This window comes from Polypterus senegalus, chromosome 15 (assembly GCF_016835505.1).
Source record: "Polypterus senegalus isolate Bchr_013 chromosome 15, ASM1683550v1, whole genome shotgun sequence".
In the NCBI taxonomy this organism is placed as follows: Eukaryota; Metazoa; Chordata; class Cladistia; order Polypteriformes; family Polypteridae; genus Polypterus; species Polypterus senegalus.
The window spans coordinates 74,773,350-74,793,283 of record NC_053168.1 but is presented as its reverse complement, the minus strand read 5'-3'; the positions used below and the strand labels follow the sequence as shown (position 1 = coordinate 74,793,283).

Sequence of the window (19,934 nt, the reverse complement as noted above, 5' to 3'; positions counted from 1 at the left end):
TATTATAAGATTTTAGTAAAGCATGGTGTTAAGTCTGTCATTATACTTGCCACAACTACCAGCACCTTGCACAGTTAAATTAAGTCTGTCGTTTGGGCTCCTCGACACCCCCTGCTGGACAAAGTGTGTGAGCAAACACCATTCACACCAACAGTCTCACCTTGGCACACTGCATATGATTGCAACCCTCATTCTTCTGGATTGGAGACTTGCAGTTGGCGCATGGCTTGGAGTTTGTAAGTAACCACAAGCAGTTGGCAGCATCTTCATATGCCTCGCTGACTCCAACCACTAATTAGGGAGCAGATGGGAAGTAAGAAAAGGAAACACATTTGAATTGACCAATGAGAGAAGCGGACACCTGTTAAGGATAACTGTTGACGAGAGCTAAACAAGACCAGACTAATGACTCAATGAGTTCTGATCCCTCACAAGTGAAAGGGTGTACAAATCTGTGCAAATGCCACATTCACCCCTTTTTACACATTTTTTAAATCATCAAATAAACTGTAACTTTCCTTTAACATTTTCATAAGATGTCATTCTTTACTTTGTTTGAAACTGAAGTTGTAGTTACTATTTTTTTTACTTCAACTGTTAACAAAATTTGTATTTTGGCCAGGGGTGTCCAAAAATTTGTATGGAGCTGCATCTTCTCCCTGGTTAGCTTATTTTTCTTTCTGAATAAATAATAAAAAAGTAAAACTAGCTTGTTGAGGATTAAATGATTGTTAGTTATGCCTTGATACGTTAAACTACAGAACTGAAAGAGGGTGCACTTACACATTCAGGTCCACAAGTATTTGGAGAGTGACAAAATTTTCATACTTTTGGCTCTGTACACCACCACAATCGATTTGAAACAAAGCAATCAAGATGTGCTTGAAGTATAGACTTTCACCTATAATTTAAAGGGTTTACCAAAATTGACCTGTTTACGAAGATGGACATTTTTCTGCATAGACCCCCATTTGCAGGGGCTCAAAAGTATATGGACATTTGACTGAGAAGCTATTCCGTAGCCATGCGTGAACAAATCCCTCATTATTTCATTAACTATCAAGCAGGTAAAGGGTCTGGAATTGATTCCAAGTGTGGAATTTGTATTTGGAAGCTGTCACTGTGAGCTCCCTTTAGAGAGATAGCAGAAACATGAGGAGTGGTCAAATCAACCATATGGTACATTCTTAAACAGAAGCAACACAGACGGATGATCACAGAATTCTTTTCTTGGTGAAGAAGAGCTCCTTCACAACATTTAACCAAACCAAGAACACTCTCCTGGAAATAGACCTATCATTGCCAAAGTCTACAATTAAGAGAAAAGTTAAAGAAAGTGAAGATAGAGGGTTTACCATAAAGTACAAACCATTGGTAAACCTCAAGCATATAGGGCAGATTACACTTTGACAGAAAACATTTTTTAAAATCCTGTTCAGTTCTGGAACCATTTTCTTTGGACAAAGGAAACTAAGGTCAATATATACCAGACTTTTGGGAAGAGAAGTGTATGGAGAAGAGGAGTGCCAGTCACTAGTGTTTGTTGATGTTATGACTGCTGGCAGAAATAGCAGGATGAATTCTGAAGTGTATATGGCTGTACTTTCTGCTCAGATTCAGCCAAATGCTTCAAAATTGATAGGACGACACTTCACAGTACAGATGGACAATGAGCCAAAACATACTGCTAAAGCAAACCAAATGCTTTTCAACACAAAGCACTGAAATATTATTCAAAGGCCAAATCAATCAACTGGAAGTGTGTTTCACTTGCTGAACACAAAACTGATGGCAGAAAGTCCAACGAACAAGCAGCAACTGTATCACTAGAGTGGAAACCCAGCACTAGGAGATGGTCATGGGTTGCAGACTTCACACAGTCATTGACTGTAAAGGATTTTCAATCAAATATTGAAAATGTTCATTATATTTATGATTGTTAGTTTCTTCAACTATGCAGGGACCATGTATAAAAATGGCCGTCATTCTTAAACAGCTCTTATGATATTTATTGATAAACCCCTTAAATTAAAGATGAAAGTCTACACTTCAATCACATAATGATTGTTTAATTTCAAATCCATTGTGGTGGCACACAGATCCAAAATTATGAAAACTGTGCCACTGTCCCAATACTTATGGACCTGACTGTATTTCTTCACATCACTACAAATTTCTACACTACAGGGAAACATCCCAATAGAAGTCCAGCTTCTCAATGCACAAGAATTCTGTTTAGTGTTGGTTGAAAGATGAACAGTAGCAACTGTAGTCAATAATATATTAGTGAATGTAAGGATAGCAGAACTGTGAAAATAAAATACACACTTCACATAATGTGAACAAATAAATGCACTGTTAAAATAATAAAAAGAAACAATCAATTTGTATTAATACAGAAATGATCCACCCGTTGAGTAAGACCCATATCATGACATGGCCCATCAAACAAAAAATACTGTAACATGTCAGACAATGTCGCATGAATACTCACAAAAACATATGTTTGGCTTGCTTTAAAAAAGCTTCTTTTTTTAAAAGAAGCCGTAAACACAGGCAGATTGCATTTTTCTTTCTAACCTCTCAATAAAACATTCATCTTCTGACAGTTTTCCCTTTACAGACAAAGGGAACTGGGAATCAAAAACTGAGGTACAAAACAAACTATGGAATTTGTGAATCATAGCACCCCTAATATGGGCCACACCAAAGTGTGAAAACTTACATTCTTCTGGCTTCATTTCGGAAACTTTCTGCAACCACATCTTCCAGGTTTGGCAGTCACATGGTTCATGTGCCTCCCCTAAACATTCCCTAAAAACATGAAAAATAACAATTTTTTAATTATTACATTTTTCTTTTGGAAAGATGCGTTTACATTGCCTTGTATCAAAATATAAAATGTACTATGCACAAAGTATCTTTAGCATATATCACAACCATATTAGCCATCATCATGTGGTCTTCACACAGTGCCTTCTAAACAGACTTGGACAAATACACCAGAGGACTACAAACACTTTTCAAAGACATGATGTAAAATGCAGTATAAGAGCTAAACAAAGCCAAAAACCAAAACTGTCTGCCCAGTCTTTCTAAATTCTGAGATCCTGTACTGCTAGAGGGGGGTACTCTTCAATTCATCTTAGTTCCAATTCCCCTTTGAAGTCTTTCTACTTGACCACTTAGCCTCTTTTCCAATATGCTTCTGTGTGCTGCTTATCAGCTCCCAGCACTAGAGTAACTGTACTGTACAAGGACAGCAGATTATACCCCATGATGGAGTCACTGGTGAGAGTATTCAGGGGTGGTATGTGATGTACTGATGCCAGGAAAAGTAAAAGTGAAGATCCACTTAACAGTAATAAGGCTGGGGTGATGTATGGTGCAGAGACATGGGCAATAAGGAAAAGAGAAAATGGGAAACGTCTGCATGTCAGTTCCCAATCAAACTCCCAGGTGATGGATGGATATTACTAAAATATTAGGCAGCAGTATAGACCCCCATCCCCTCAATTATTTAAGGTCTAAGTACTACCTTGTTTACTACCTACTGAAAGAAGTTAAATGAGAATGTTGAAGTGAGCCCTGGGGGACTCAGTGAAGGAGAGATTGAGGAATGAATGAGGACATTTGAGAAGGGCAGAGAGGTCTGCGAGGAATTTAAATAAATTAAATGAAGCTAGACTTGAGATATCATGGGTATGTGGTTAAGAGAAAGCAAGGGTAGATGACTGAGAGGGTCCAGAGTGCAACAGGGTTTCACACTGGGAAAATGCATGGTGAAGGATATTGGTGGGTGGGTTAAGGGTAGACAATAGGAGAAGGAGAAGATGATGACAATGACAAAGAAGAAGAACAAGAAGAAGACCAAAACGACTAAAGTCAGCAGAGGAAAGAAAATGTCATTTAGTCGTTCCAAAGCAAACCACCTAACAAATCACCAGTTATTATTATTCTTAAGGTCACTCACTTCCTACAGCACTTCTGAGTTGTTGTACCCCAAGTTATTTAATGTCCAAGTGCTATATTACTTGGTACCTCAAGATCTGCAGCCCACTGTATATATTGTTAGTGTTCCTAAAATTGCCCCTCAATTTAGGAAGCAAATGTGATGACTTCATGCTTAATATTTTTTTACTCTGTGCATCATTTTTTTCCTAATGTGAGACTTGTTAACAATGTATGTCATAAAAATCTTTCATAAAATATTATAAAATACCCCAAACCACAGGTTATGTTTCTTTCTCAGATTTTTCCCATTAAGGAACTTTAGACATTTTAGCTTTGCTTTATTAGGAATTCACCCCTACAAGGCATTTGTGGGAAGTTGTTCCCCACAGAGGGTTTAGTCAGTGAGATTCTGGTTTGTGTCAAACATTTGTCCCACAGGGAATTTATTAAATGATTGCACCTACACTTTATTCATCCCCAGGCACAGCTGGATGTCCCTACTAGGACTTAATAATGCCAAACCTGAAAAGTGCTCAACACCAATATACAGAAAGAAAGGATGCACAATGAATGCTTTTTCAGAAATTAAAATTCCTACCTATAAATTCCATGACAAACCCTAAAGATTAATGATGCATTTGGCTGATGCAGAAATCTGTCACAGAATCAACCTTTCTGTGATATTACACTGATAGGTGTAAATGTGAGCATTATGAGTAGATGGCAGCTAAGCACACTGTTAACATTCAAGCTGCTGCCAATGAAGGAACACTTCTCTGAGGACTCTTGATGGCTGTGAATGTGTGATGATCTTTGAGGAGTGTGGATGTGTGCTTATATAAAAGTGTTGGAAAAATTGTCTTATATTCATCTCAGTAGTCAGAGATTTCAATACAATTTGTACATATTCCAGCTAAGTCTTACCAGGAGCACTTAGTTAAATGCTGGCTTCTCTTTATCATTCTGCATCAAATCTGAAAAGATGGCACTTGCATCAAGTAGTTGCATGAGGACTAATGTGTGCCAATAATTTCTGCAACATCAGCTATTTAATTTTCTGTTAAAACTCTGTCTTAAATGTTATTGACCAAAGCCACAATTTATACAATCAGTTATTAATCTAATCACGGGTCTCAGATCTCTATAATAGTTTTCGCTTTCTTAATTCATACATACAGCCAACTAGCATCACTCGTGTGTTGTAATGATTCAAGTGAATTCTCCAAAGGTTCTTCAAGCTGCCTGAGAACTGCATCAAAATGTTACAATTTGGGGCACCATCTTAAAATTTATTCTTGTTTTGTTGCAGTTCTTTCTGGTGCTTTGTTGTGAGTCTTTTGAGTGGTTTTAACCTAAAAGAATATTAATACATGACTGTTGGTCTCGTCTGTTACAGGAGATGGATGTCTGAAGCGGAGCTCCATTAGCAGTGGCTTTATTTTTTTTCTTATTTCTTATTATCCCGAGGTATCCTGTATTTACCCAACCCGAGGAGTTTCTACTACAGTATATAAATATGAGTAACAAGAAAGGAAGGGGGTGAGAAAGATATGGAAAAGAAACCTAAAACTACATCCAAGTCTAATCAGACATCAAGTCCAAGTACAAGGTACGGCCTTTTGTGACGATGCGGGTTCACTGCATCTCGCTTCAACCCTGCACCATCGGTAATGTTACCGATGAGCACGGCAGTGAGGCACAACATAGCAAGGGGATGGTGTAAAAGTGCAAAGTGCTTTAATTTACAAACAGCAAACAAACAACAATCAAAAACAAATAAATAGTGCAGTGCATCCATAAGTCTTTCAAATAAATAATCCATTAAAACATGTGAAAGGTGGAGGTTAAAAAAAAACACAATCCTTTAAAACGAGGTTAAAACAACGCTGGGAAGCAGTCCTTTAAAAACAACAAAGCCCGGTGTCTTCTTTTACTGGTGACTCCCCTGCTTCTTCCATCAAAGCTATGCACCAGGGGAGCCTGCCTACCTGCAGATAACCTACTTTCCATTCCTGATCTGGAGGCTTCCCGATCCCTGGCTTCGGTTGCACTCCCCCAGACCGAGACTTGGCTTTTCATCCAACAGCCAGGAAGCTCACGTAGGGGCTTCTACATCCAAGCTTCCTGATTCCTGCTGCCTTATGAGCCTTACGCAGCCAGCAGTAGTTCTGCTGGTCACTCCCACTCCTCCAAAAAAAAGCTCAGCGGGAGCGACCACTTCCAACTGCCCTAGCTGTTGGCCAAACACCCCAGGTAGGGCTCATTGTCCAGCTGCCTGCCTGTGAGCCTTCGCTCGCTGGCTGGCTCTCACTCACACCGGCTCTCTCTCCACACTGCTTCCTACTTTTCTTTCCACACTCCCGCAAACTCAGATTTCTATTGTTTCTCTCTCTTTTCCCCCTAGCCGCCTCGTGCTTCTATTTATCAAAAGGACGTGGCAGTTGTGGCAATCAGCAGCCCCTGGGAACAATTACGGATGCGGATCGTTTCTCACCTGTGCACTTAGGCGAGAAACACCCACATCATAAACTCCTCAGGAACCGCTTCTGCCACACACCACCACGCCCCCTCGCTAAGCTGCGAATGTGCCAATTATTTTAAAAGTGGCCCTTTTAACATGAGCTGTGGACCCGCTATACCACACCTTTCAGAGACTGACCTGGAACACGCAGACGAAAGCACAGACTTCCCAGGACCCCACTCCACTGCAACATCTCCAGTCGAGAGCGAAAATGGGAGCAAAGGTGCAAGTGATGCAGGTCACGATAGCTAGTCGATTTCAGAAGATCACTTGAAACTACAGATGGCCTTGCAGTCCGCGCATTCATCTACTCCTCACGAGCCAGAAGCATTGGCTGTAGCGGGGGTTGCCACTTCACCCGCGGAGCACGAAAGCTGAAACGATTTGTCTGAACTGAAGGAAATGATCGCAACATTGGCCACGGCCATAAGTGAGCTCAAGAAAGACATTAAGAAAAATATGAAGAAAGAAATAAATGGCTTGCTCAAGACAAACGAGAAGCTGCGGCTGGAGCTGCAAGAGATGTGGCAGGAATATAAAGACTTGGAAAAACGTATATAGTATATAGTCGTTTTGATGCAGTCTTTAAAGATATGCTGAGAAAAATTGAGGAACACATTCAGGAAAATGCGTCTAAACTGTGAGAACTTGCAGATCAGCTGGAAGACTTTAAGCAGACATTCACGGCCTGAATTGAAACAGCGGAACAATTGGCATCTAACGGCGATGGAAAAGCTACAGCTGCGAATTCCGAATGCAAAAAATTAGGAGACAGACTTGCGGCTCTGGAAGATAGATGCATAAGGAATAATATTAGAATCGAAGGTCTACCTGAGAATCGTGAAAGTCCAAACCCAGTGAAATTAAAAGCTGAACTATTCTAAAAAAGGACTTTAAATCAGATACCGAGATAGCGGCAGCTTATTGCATACATGGATCAAATACCTCTAAACCTAGGTCTTTAATTGTCCGTTTCGAGAGATTACAATTTAAGCTTAATGTGATGGCAAAAGAGATTATATTTGAAAATAATCACATTCGTATTTTCCCTGATTTCTCACCCTCTAAAGTTTATTTTTTGTTTTTTCTGTCCACCCTGGCCATTGGACCTTACTCTTATTCTATGTTAATTAATGTTGACTTATTTTATTTTATTATTGTGTCTTTTATTTTTCTATTCTTTATTATGTAAAGCACTTTGAGCTACTTTCTGTTTGAAAATGTGCTATATGTTGTTGTTATACACACACACACACACGACTGTTATGCACCAATATAAATACTTTTATCCTTTAAGTGCTTCACATTGCCATTTTGTAGTTTTGACAGTCTAGGATTATGAACTGCCTTTCAGAAGGCACTATGTGCTACATTGTGGATGTTTCATTTTGCACATCTGCCATCGAACAACATCAGTCTTTACACTCTTAGTATTTTACGACTTTGGTTCAGGAGTCATAGTGTGAGACTTTTCGAACTTGTCTATGGTTTAGTGTCTCGATTTTAGGGACAATGCATCTTCTAGTTAATTACGCCTAAGCAATTCTTGTTTCAATATGACTTATGGTTTAGCTCTTCAGTTTTTGGTACACAGCAGAACACTTATGAGTTTTAAACATTTACTCTCGTTACATTTTCTCAAATGCACATACACCTCCAGTTAGTGTCATTCTCACAGTAGCTCAACTTCCCCCTTTTTCCAACAGGTAGTTTAGAGAGGAAGCTGAACTAAAAAAATAGATGGACTATGTCTATGCAGTGGTCCACTTGCAACTAGTATGACACTAAACATTATAATCAAGTTGTGCTCTTCAGTCCTCTTACTAAGATGTTAATGCAATGCCTGCAAAGTGTACACTGTCTAGTTCACAGCCTCAGGAAACTGTGCTAGTACTAAAAGAATATCATAAATACAGATTAATACTTTTGGGCTGATATTTAGAAGATGTGATTTGTGAATTTTCAAAACATGCGATAAGACAAATGTATTGACATCATGCTAAATATAGGAAAAGTTCTTTTATGCTGGGTATAGAATAACAATCTACATATGTTCTGCCAGAGGCAGAAAGAATATGCAAGAAGAAGGGCCAGGAGATGAATATGTAAATCCTAAACTAGCAGGGGTCAAAACAAGAAAGGCAAACGGCCATTCAACTCAACGCAATACATTAACCAAAAATAAAAGTAGAACCTAGCCAAATGACTTTTTTTTCCTAAGCTATTAAACACAGCCAAATTTGCAAAACATTTTATTATGGAATCCACAAACTTAGGAAACTGCCAGCAGCACACATTGCCATATTGTGTAATGGCGACCTGTTGATGTCACACTCCATTACTTCTGGAAACCACGTAACAACAATGGCTGTTGTTACCATCAACAAACAGCCCATTACCAAAATTAGATTCAGAAAATACTGAATTAATAAACAAAAAAATAAAACATGAAAAGTAAACAAATCTAAAGCTAAACCAAAATAAAAAAACAAAATAATAACTGATTCATGTTTAGCACTGTTCTAAACTTTAAAATCATAACATAGGGTGACTTTGATGTCATTATAAAATTCTCAATTTATTAAATAGCTAGAACTGCTGGGTAGGCCAAGTCTCTCTATAACTGGCAACAGCACACTCGGCACTTTCAAACAAATCATTATCACTTCTACTTTTGGCTATAAGTCATAAGAAATGACTCAAAACTGATAAAGCTTTGGCTCATATTGTAGATTCTGTGGCACTGCTACACGTGTAAAAATGAGAGCATCTTCATGATAATATTTTCTTCAGTGTCACACCTCAATAGTTTTTAAAATTTTCACTTCAAGTTTACTTCTCTACCATTAATGACCTGTATGAATCACCAACACAACACATTTCAATTTGACTGCAGACTTGGGATTGGCATTCCTACGTATGTTTTACGGGACAATAATTCAGTTGAATGCATCTTCACTATACCTGACAGAGCAGTGAAAAGCATGTGTTGCTTGTCCCACTAGTGGAGAAACATGCAGCAGGAGCAGCAGTAAAGTAAAAAGTAGAATGACACAGCCCATACAAATCTCAAAGCAGAGTGATGAAATATCAAAAAATAATAATGCAAATAATCTGTAGTGATTTATATTGTAATAGTGTCCCTGTTCGCAAATCACTGATGTGGCTCCACTACCAGGAGATTTTCTTTTACTTCTAATATTTCTCATTCTTCCCACTCTAATATTTGTGACCTTGATGAAATAAATGGTCTCCTCTCACTTGTAAAATTCCTTATGTGTCTTTATTCTTCTGCACCTAATAGTATCCATGCTCCAACATGGATATCTTGGTGTTCCCATGATGACTATACTTACAAAGAATTTAAATAAGGCAATTCTACAATTGCTATTTCACCTTCTCTTTTGTTAGTGAGTGACTGTGGTGCCTCAATGACTGCAGTCATGTGCACCTAGTGTTTCAGGACTGAGATGGCAAGTCAGGAGGCAGATTAGACATTCTGTGCAGAAATCTATTCAAAAATTAATATTGAAGTGTCACAGTGCATAAATAAATACATCATTGAATAAATCATGCCTATAAAGCAGTATCTTTTAGAGTGCTCAATAAAATCCCAAATAAAATCCAATCCACAGTGTATTGCCTTTCCTTTGCTTTGTCGCACACTGGAAAAAATCCCTGTTGCACATCTTCACCCACTACCTCCATTGGTACCCCCAGATCTCTCCTGTGCAGTCTGCAGAATCCCAATCTGCCAGCTCTACCTGCACATCGCTCAGCACAGCAAAATCACCAATATCTCTGCTCTCAATGCAGATGACCATACAGTGATCCCTCCTCGATCGCGGGGGTTGTGTTCCAGAACCCCCTGTGAAAGGTGAATATCCGTGAAGTAAAAACCAAGTGTTTATATGGCTATTTTTATATATTTTAAGCCCTTATAAACTCTCCCACACTCTTATAAACATTTCCCGCACAGTTATACAGCATAAACCCATTGTATTCTCTTAGATATTAGGTAAGATTCATTGAAATTATGTATGTAAACACACTGTTTATATACAGTAAAACCTAAATATTAAAGATATCGAGTGTCTCCGATATCACATATGTTACAGACATTACGACAGAGAGGCCACCAGCAATAAATACATACAATGCAAGAAACATTGTATACAGTAAAATGTGTGTACACTGACACTAAACGTATGTACATGTACTAAGTACTGTACGTAGAAAATTAATTATGGCTACTCATCAACAATGACACGATGTCTTGTCCGATAACGATGAGTTTAATTTTACTGCACAACAAAAGAGAGTGTTACAGCTCTTCTAAAGGAGCCTCTTCAGGCGACTGTGTAGCACCGCCGTTGTTGTTCTTCCGGCAGTCTTCAATCCAAATCCCTAAAGCAGAATTCATTCAGACTACCGCCTTATTACGTCCACTTACAACTCGCTTTGCGCCCTGGTTAAAGGACACTGCGGCCATAGATCTTATATTCTTTTCCTCCTTTTGAAATAAAAAGAAACGTCGACTCATTGATGCCGTAATGGTGTCCTACAGTGGTGTAGCTGTTCCCTTACTTCAACATATCCAAAACTTTTACCTTTTCGGCAATCGTGAGTATCTACCGTTGGCACTTGGGCACGGCCCCTGAAGCAGTAGCAGGAGCAGATCGTTTTGGAGCCATAACGAAGGGCTTGACTACACACAAAGATAAACACAAAAGAGCACAAAAGTTAACTCTTTAAACAGCGAAACACGTTGATGCTGAATGAGCGAGATGAGACTTCCTGGTTAACGCAGCGGAATTGAATTCAGCGCTCCTTCACTGAGCCAATCAGCACACATGAACTAATTGCATGCTCTGATTGGGTAGCTTCTCAGCCATCCGCCAATAGCGTTCCTTGTATGAAATCAACTGGGCAAACCAACTGACGAAGCATGTTAAAGCAAGTAAAAAGACCCATTGTCCGCAGAAACCCACGAAGCAGCGAAAAATCTGCATTATATATTCAGATATGCTTACATATAAAATCCGCGATAGAGTGAAGCCGCGAAAGTCGAAGCGCGATATAGCGAGGGATTACTGTAATCTCCTCCAACACTGACCTGTCCATATTGATGCTGCAATGCTCCTGATTTGTCTGTGCATGATTCCCCTGCCTTTGCGACTCTCCACCTTTCTCCTCTGCTCTCTATAAGTAAGTCAGCAGACTTGAGTTTAGCAGCTCCACAGGACTCCTCAGTGGACATCAGTCCTTCACCCTCACAAAGCACAGCAGAGTCAATGCTGTCTGTCTTGCCTCTCTTGGACCTGCTTATACTCCAAGCTGATCTTTCTCTTTGTTTCATTTTTCCCTCGCCAGCAGTTACCTTACCATCTTTAAAATTGTGGCTACCCCAATGCCCTAATGCTCCTTACTTAAATGCTGCTCCACGGTAATTAATTCACAGTCACATACATTCACATACAAGCCATTAACCAGCCGTTGGGAACATGCACTTAACACTGTTAAAATACAATAATATATTAAACATTTAAACACACCGTGACTAACTTGTTATGGTCACACCAGCTTTTGTCCTGCTTTGTGTACCTTTACACATTTTTTCATGGAAACCAATCCTTCTCAGCATGCACAACAGTGTGATATATTTTATCACACCTCAATGTATGTATAATTGATGTTTTTTTATTTAAAACTGTCACAACCTTAGTAAGCGATTCTCATTTGTCATCTATGATGTTATATAAAATAACTTCTGGGTTTGTACTGGGTTTCACTGATCTAGTGTCATGGGTGTGCTCAGTCTTTGCACCCTAAAAGACATGCCGCTTAAGTCAAACTGGCTCTGTGGGCGTATGCCTGAGTGGGCCCTGTAATGGTTTGTCACGTTGTCCAGGCCTTCCCTTGCATCCTACAAAAATCAATAAAAAAGACATTTTAGTGAAAATGATTCACATACAGTAGTGCATTATATTGGGATAAATAAAAGTCTTTCTTTAAGCATTAATGATCCTTAAAAATGGCCGTTTATTTCTGACACAACCCTGGCCTTTCTCCTCATGAAAATGAGTCAATATGATTTATGAACAAAGTATCAAACAAAAGAACAAACTTTCTTTAATTCAAAATCTTTCAAGCAGACCGGCTGATGTTTCCCAAAACTGAAGAGGGTGGAAACTATTGTGATTTTTATTTTAAAATTTAAAATTTAAACCTTATAATACTTAGAGTCAAGGCCACTATGGCTCTCAAATCATTCTCATCAACAGTACTTTCATTTTCAGACCTCCGATTTTGTATTCAAATCTATTATTTTTATGTCTAATACTGAACATTTACTGACATTAAATTTCATCTGCCACAAATTTGTCCAAGCATGTATACTGGCGAATTCCTTCTGTAATGATGCAATTGATTCAAGATTAACTGCCAATCCACCTACCTTGTTATTATCTGCAGATTTAACCAGCTTGTCACTGACAGTATACTGCTATCCAAATCATTTATATATATATTAAAAATAGCAGCGGCCCTAGCACTGCTCATTAGGGACACAACTCTTAACATCAGCCAGTTTAGATAGGGTTACCCTCTGGTTGCTGTGTCTAAGCCAATTCTGCACCTATCCACCCCCTAAACCCTGAACTCCCACCTCGTTTGGTTTGATGCCCAACCTCTCATGTGTGACCTTATCAAATGCTTTCTGAAAGTCAAGATAAATAATATCACATGCTCCACTTTGATTGTATTCTTTTGTTGCATCCTCAAAGAATTCTAGCATGCTATTAAAACATGTCTTCCCTCGTCTGAATTAATACTGACTGTTTAGTAAAACTTCTATTCTTACCATTTGTTGCTCAATATCATCCTTAATATTTCCTTCCATTAATTTACCTATGATGCATGTCAAGCTTACTGGCCTACAGTTACCTGAATCTACACGATCACCATTTTTATGAAATGGGAAAATATTTGCCATTTTCCAGTCCTTTGAAATTTCTCCAGTGTGCAGTGACTTCATAAAAATATGTGTTAAGAATTTATATGAGAATTATCTGGTCCTGGTGACTTGTTTGGTTTAAGCCTATTTAATCTAAGCAATACTTCTGTCTACATTTTTCAAATCACTCTTTACCTGCTTAGTAGTCCCTATTACCACCCAGTAGATTATCCACTTCCTCACATGTGAAGACCTCAGAAAAACGCAAGTTTATTGTAATTGCTTTTTCCACTGACTCCTGTTTTATTCTGTCTCACCCCACTAGTCAATGCACCCCATAAGAACAGAGTCATCTGAGAATTTTTGCAAGTAACATGACCTGGCGTTATGTTTATAGTGTAAAGTGATGAGTAAAGGAGACAGGACTGTTCCTTGTGGTGCTCTAGTGTCACATCCATAACATAGTCCTTGAGTCTCACAAACAACTTCTCCTGGAGAAAGTCCATTGAAGAATTAAGACTGCATGGGAGAAATCAAAAAATATTATGGTCAATTTTCTAAAACACTATCTCAAATCCCCTTTTATCCTTCTGGGTGATGGCAGTGTTTTGTCATATAGGGTCCAAATGTGGGCTCTGTATCCTGCAGAACTTAATAAAATATCTTAATTCTGATAAATTTACCACTCTTTAGTCAGGTACTTTAAAAGAAACAAGCAGGAGCTACGTTACATCTTTAAATATAGACTACTGACAATATGCCCAGAAATATTAAGGAAGCAGAATACAATGCGAATGTTAGAAAACAATACCACTGTAGTCTAAGTAGCAGTGCAACCTGCATCCATAGGTGGCTCTCAGCTTATCTTTTGTCTAGCTTACTTGTTACCACATGGCCTTTGAATGGAGTAAACACACCACATTCCTGTCTTAATACGGCCTGCAAGACAGAGATGTGTTCATTATGTTCTTCTCTTCATGGCCAGATGGTAACAGAGAGGGGTAAAGGCAAGGTGAACAACTTTATACCACTCTCATCACAAAACACAAATCAAAGGGGCATTGTGGTAGAGAATGACTTTGATTCAAAACCAGGCATGAACAGCTATATTTCAGAGCAACAGAATTAATTTACATGCCCCTTCCTGGACCAGTCACCAATGTAAGAGCTCAGGTACAGTTTATGCCCTGTTTGCATTGTTTAGGCAGTTTATGGCCTTCCTGTGGGAGATGGCTTATAGGCTCAAAGGTTAAACAAGATGGTGTGATACATACTTCAAACCCTGCCATATATTTTACATCCTGAATCAGTCCTAAAGACTTTTGGAGGGTTGGATTGGTCAGATAAATATCAAAGCACTGCTGTTTTCATCAATAGAGTAAAACGTGTTTCCCGAAACACTACCTAATAAAAAATTAGCTTTGTCTAGGTTACAAATAAAGCCATACAAAATATTGATCAACTTATATACTAGATATCACTCCACCACAGGAGCAGAGATGTGTCTTTTTATCTCTTACAAACTGGCGTGTAGTGGGGGCATAAACATAAAATCTTGGCAAAAATCCATTGAAGAAAATCCAAGGGGCTGTTGTCTTCTGGTCTTACTGACCCATTTAATGCAGAGCATTCCTCATCAAACTCACGGCCAGTTCAATGAAAGGATGATTTCATTCACCATTGTCTGTAGAAGTAACATGTTATATGATAACTGTTAAAAACTTTAATATTCTCTCCTTCATTTAATACCATATTTATTACAGCAATAATTGTATTTTTTAAAAAAGTGTTGCATTTTTTCCCAACACATTACGGCTTTTATTTTTTTTAAGATAAACACGGCAGAGTAAAACATCTATATCACTATACATACACACAAAGACAAACTGCAATTCTTTAGCCATTAGACATCTTAACAAAACTCTGCAGGGGGAATGATTAGGAGTGAGAAAGCATCAGGAAGATTGCTACAACCTACTGTGAATCTTAAATTGCTTAAAGTCAAAAATGAGCTCTACAGCTGCAGAAGGAAAATGTTTAAAGGGAATCAAGAATAAAACATTCTGCAAACAACCATTGGAATACTGCAGTACAATAATAGCTTCACAAGCTAGCTTAGAGTACTCATTAAGCCGAAACACTGACTAATTGGAGTTTTAAATGATTTGATGATTATCTTTAAAGCCTATGGTATGAATGGATTTCACACTAGTATTGTATTACATCTTCTTGTTTTACTCCTTAGGCTTGGATTTCTTTTTAATTTGAAATGCACCTCCGACATGCTAACCTGTTATGACTCTAAAGTGTTCCACTGTTTTGGTGGACATCTACTTTGAATGATTCTTTGCACCTCACCTGTGATTAAACTCCGATCTATGCATCTGGTAGGAAATCATTTGTACAGAAGTACAAGTATCACAATATTTGGAAATGATGACTAACCCTCCTCTATACTGTTTTTCTTCCTGGTATCTGGACATGGCACTTGATACTGCTGCTGTATTGCAGGCGTCTCTCCTCTGTATAGAAAAGTTATCTCAGGTAAAGGAGCATAGGAATCATTGGAAAGATTCTCTCAACAGATGCCAATAAAAGGTGTCAATTTATTGGCGTATAAACAGATTGGAGGGCCAACACAGATTCCACTATAGAGAGCTCAGGAGGGCGTAGGTGGCCAGTTGGTCGAGGTCTCCAGGATTGTGACTTTGTTTTTGACTTTCTCTTTACAATTTTAATCTCCTCCATTGTCCACTGGCCATAGTTCATCCATTAATTAATGGACAGATATTGTTGGACTCCATTCATGTTTATCAGTTCCACCTTGCTCTTTGTATGTTAAAAAAAAAACTACAGATTAAATCTTGGCTGACACCATCTTTTTCTATCTATATCCGACCATAAAACAGGTTCTCTTGATCCATTTGCAGCACACCTCACACTGAAATTACAAGAGAAAAAATGTACTGAGCCTTAATTTTGGTTGGGGAAGAATACAACATGTGATTCTGCTTATGCAGACAGAAGCATGTGTGTAACACAGTGAGCTATCCATGTATTCAATGTTGACACATTTTTACTAACACAAATTACAACATCTTTAAATGAACACATAAATTCATGAAAATATATTGTCAGACAGATGAGCATGGCAAGTGTTTTATGGACTTTTCTTGACAAACATAAGAGTCTGAATGGAGTATTGGAAACACTGCAAGACAAACAAAGTCGCTTCCATCACACATGAAACCACATCGTGTCTGCAGCATGATGCCCATCTTAAAGCACAAGGTGGGGTACCACAGCTATACAAGTTAAACACAGCTCTATTTATCGGTAGTGCCTGTTGACTCTGACACTCTTGGCTCTCTGATCAGGAGTCATATTTGCATTTCTGAATGGATGAGCAGCAACTTTCTCAAACTAAATAAAAAGAAAATAGATATTTTACAGATTATCAAAAATGGAAAAAGTGAGGATATTAGAGATAAACCTGATCCCTTAGTCTTAAAAGTCAAGTCGGAGGTAAAGAATTTAGGGATAACTATTGACTCTGACCTAAATTTGAAATCACATATTAATCGGATTACTTGGACTGGAATTTTTTAACTTAAGGAATTTGTAGCTAAAGTTAGACTTTTCATAACTTAACAAGACACTGAAAAATTAGTTCACTCTTTTGCTTTCAGTCGACTAGATTACTGTAATGCTCTCCTAACAGGGCTACCTAAGTAAGACATCACTCAGTTACAGTTAGTCCAGCATGCAGCAGCAAGAAACTTAACTAGAAAAAGAAAATCTGAGCTCATCTCACCAGTTTCAGCATCGCTCCATTTGTTACCCACCTCATTTAGAACTGACTTTAAAATACTAATTGTTTTCAGAGCCTTACATAAACTCGTCCTATCCTATATTTTGGAATGTTTGTCCCCTTACACTCCAAGTCATAACCTCATATCTTTTGCTGTTATGCACCGAAAATTTGGAATACTTTACCAATAACAATTTCTCAGGCTAATACTGTAAAACAATTTAAAAAAACTGCTAAAAACCCTTTAATTTAAAATGGCTTTTTTACCTACATTTTAGTTGTATTCCTATTAGTCTATATGGGCATTGAATTATCATTTTACTCTGGATTCTGCAATTCCCTACTAATCTATACTACTCTCTGCTGTCTTCTGTGGTGGCGATCTGTGCCACCACCACTACCTGATGAAGGTACCATGCTGCCCCCTGTGTTTATGGATTGAATGACTAGTGTCCCAGATGTCCACATAGCCATCATCATCAAATTCTTCCGTGTGAAGCTTGTAAACCATGAGGACTAATTTAGTACATCTATGTTAGGTAGAATGCCCAGTGGGGGCTGGGTGGTCTTTTGGTCTTGGATCCCCTGCACATTTTTGTTTTCTTCAGCCTAACTGGAGTTTTTTTTTTGTTTTTTTCTGTCCTCCTGGCCAATCGACCTTACCTATGATTGCCTAATCTTGTTTGTTTTATATTAACTTCCTTTTATTTCATTTTGTAGAGCACTTTGAGCTACATTGTGTGCATGAAAACGTTCTATATAAATAAATGTTGTTGTTGTCTGATCTCGGACCTGTTTAGCTGAATTCTTCACCATAAGTCGGTGTTTACTACTGTATTAGGTCAGTTTCTGACGAGAACAGAGTTTCGCACCTCTGAAGTTTCTTTTTTCAAAACAAGCATTTCGCCAAACCTCTGTTCAGCATGTTGGTGCTATCTTTTTTCACCCATCAGAGAACAAAAAAAGGCCATTTTCCAGGACCCCAACCCTCATTTTTTGTTTCTGCTCTTCATTTCATAATATTAAGAATGCTTAATTCGTATGATATAGTTAAAAAGTTGAGAAATACTGTATTTTTTAAAATCAAATTTAACATTTAATACTGGTGGTAATAAGACCTGCCCATACTAAGTGAACATTCACAAGATCTGAAATGCACTGTACTTTATTGATATGGAAGTCAAAATTTTAGTACCAATCTAACATTAGATCACACTTTATATTTTGGATACATAAGCAACATTTTAATAGTAAATATGTTACCTTCTTGCTTTCAGATTAATTTAGGATTTTGTTTTTGGTCTATTAGCTGAGAAATGTACTTTTCTAGGATGATCATTTATAATTAAAGTGGCTGTGTAAGCCCGTGCTGTAAAAAGCCTGGGGTCCTAGAAACTATTGAAATCGGCAGAAAAAAAATTAAATGTAGAGATGTCAGGTAATTGATAGGAACTACAATGGGCATCTCTCTTCTAGGTTTCATTTTGCTGACGTGCTTGCATCGCTTGTGTATTAGCAGCGGGAGGAAAAATAAAAGGGATACAGTTTTGCCGAGGTGCTTGTCTCAACTGCGTAAGAGTTTCTCTCTTTTCTTGGCGGTTTTACTTTGGCAACAGACTCGCTTTCTTCTTCTGACTCGTTAACTTGGGGCGGCCTTGCTGGCTCTCTGAGCTTCATGCTGTAGTAGCCTCGCACATCTGGGCCGGACAGACAGACACTTCCTCACGTAGACGTTTAGTTCTCTATTTCCTCAGAGGTGGAGCCCTTACCCCGACTCCACCTCTGACTTCTGGGCCAGACAGACACACACACTTCCACGCGTACACGTTTATTATAAAGATAGGCCCGCTCTGGTAATGCCAAGGGCATGTGGAAGTAAAAGAAAACAAGAATACATCATACATAAAATGACACTATTCAGGAACAACAGACTTGCCTGTATTCACTGAGCATTTCACTTTGCTGAAAAACCAAAGAAATTAAAAATAATGTCACAGGTGTAAGCAGAGTTGGCTACTGTACTGGATAAACTGTAATTCTGCTGGGATGTTGGAAGCGTGCTCACTTAAAGATATCAGTGTACTGGACACAGACCTTCATATTAAAGTACTAGCTGGGTTATCTGGTTTTGCGCAGAAATTTATTAAGACAATGGGCCTCCATTATAGTGCTGTCAAGTAATTAGGTGTATCAGAAGTACTATGTAACTAACTGTTACCCTCTGGGTTGGTGGGTCAAACTGGCAAGATCATTCATACTCAAGACAAAACTAAAAACAGACTCTTCACCTGAAATTCATGCAAAAGTTCAGGAACAAGGAAAATAAACACAGAAGGATAGAAATACATGAAAATTAAGTAAAGATATGTCATTTTGTAAGTGTGCTGATAACTGTGTTAGGAACGTGCGGCCTAATGTTGGCACAAAAACTCCCACGCACACACCTCAGAAGAGGAAATGGAAGACAAACCATCAACCATTAGAGAACGACAGCAATTAGCTTGGCTTTTAAGCCAAAAACACAACGAGTGTATCAGGTATCTTAATTGTTAGGAGGAGACTCCCTGTTACAGTAGGAACATGAGCAAGTTTCTTGACTTTCGTTCTTCAGTTGTGTCCAGATGCCACGGTACAGAAAAAAGACATCTAAAAGGCTGCATTAAAGTTTCTTTTGTGCAGACAAATGGCAGCAG

The 19,934-nt window shown here is 38.4% G+C and overlaps 1 protein-coding gene across 8 annotated transcripts in view; it reads right to left on the bottom strand.

Moving 5' to 3' along the window:
• The window catches only part of LOC120515645 (ankyrin repeat and IBR domain-containing protein 1-like), a 445,503-nt gene that overhangs the window by 50,022 nt on the left and 375,547 nt on the right, over nucleotides 1-19,934 (bottom strand). For all 8 annotated transcript variants that reach the window (XM_039736854.1, XM_039736855.1, XM_039736857.1 and 5 more), the window contains 2 exons: nucleotides 2,726-2,814; nucleotides 161-291 (listed from right to left, as the gene is read on the bottom strand). In XM_039736854.1, the coding sequence (XP_039592788.1) occupies nucleotides 161-291; nucleotides 2,726-2,814 (220 nt within the window). The remainder of the gene's footprint in view (nucleotides 1-160; nucleotides 292-2,725; nucleotides 2,815-19,934) is intronic.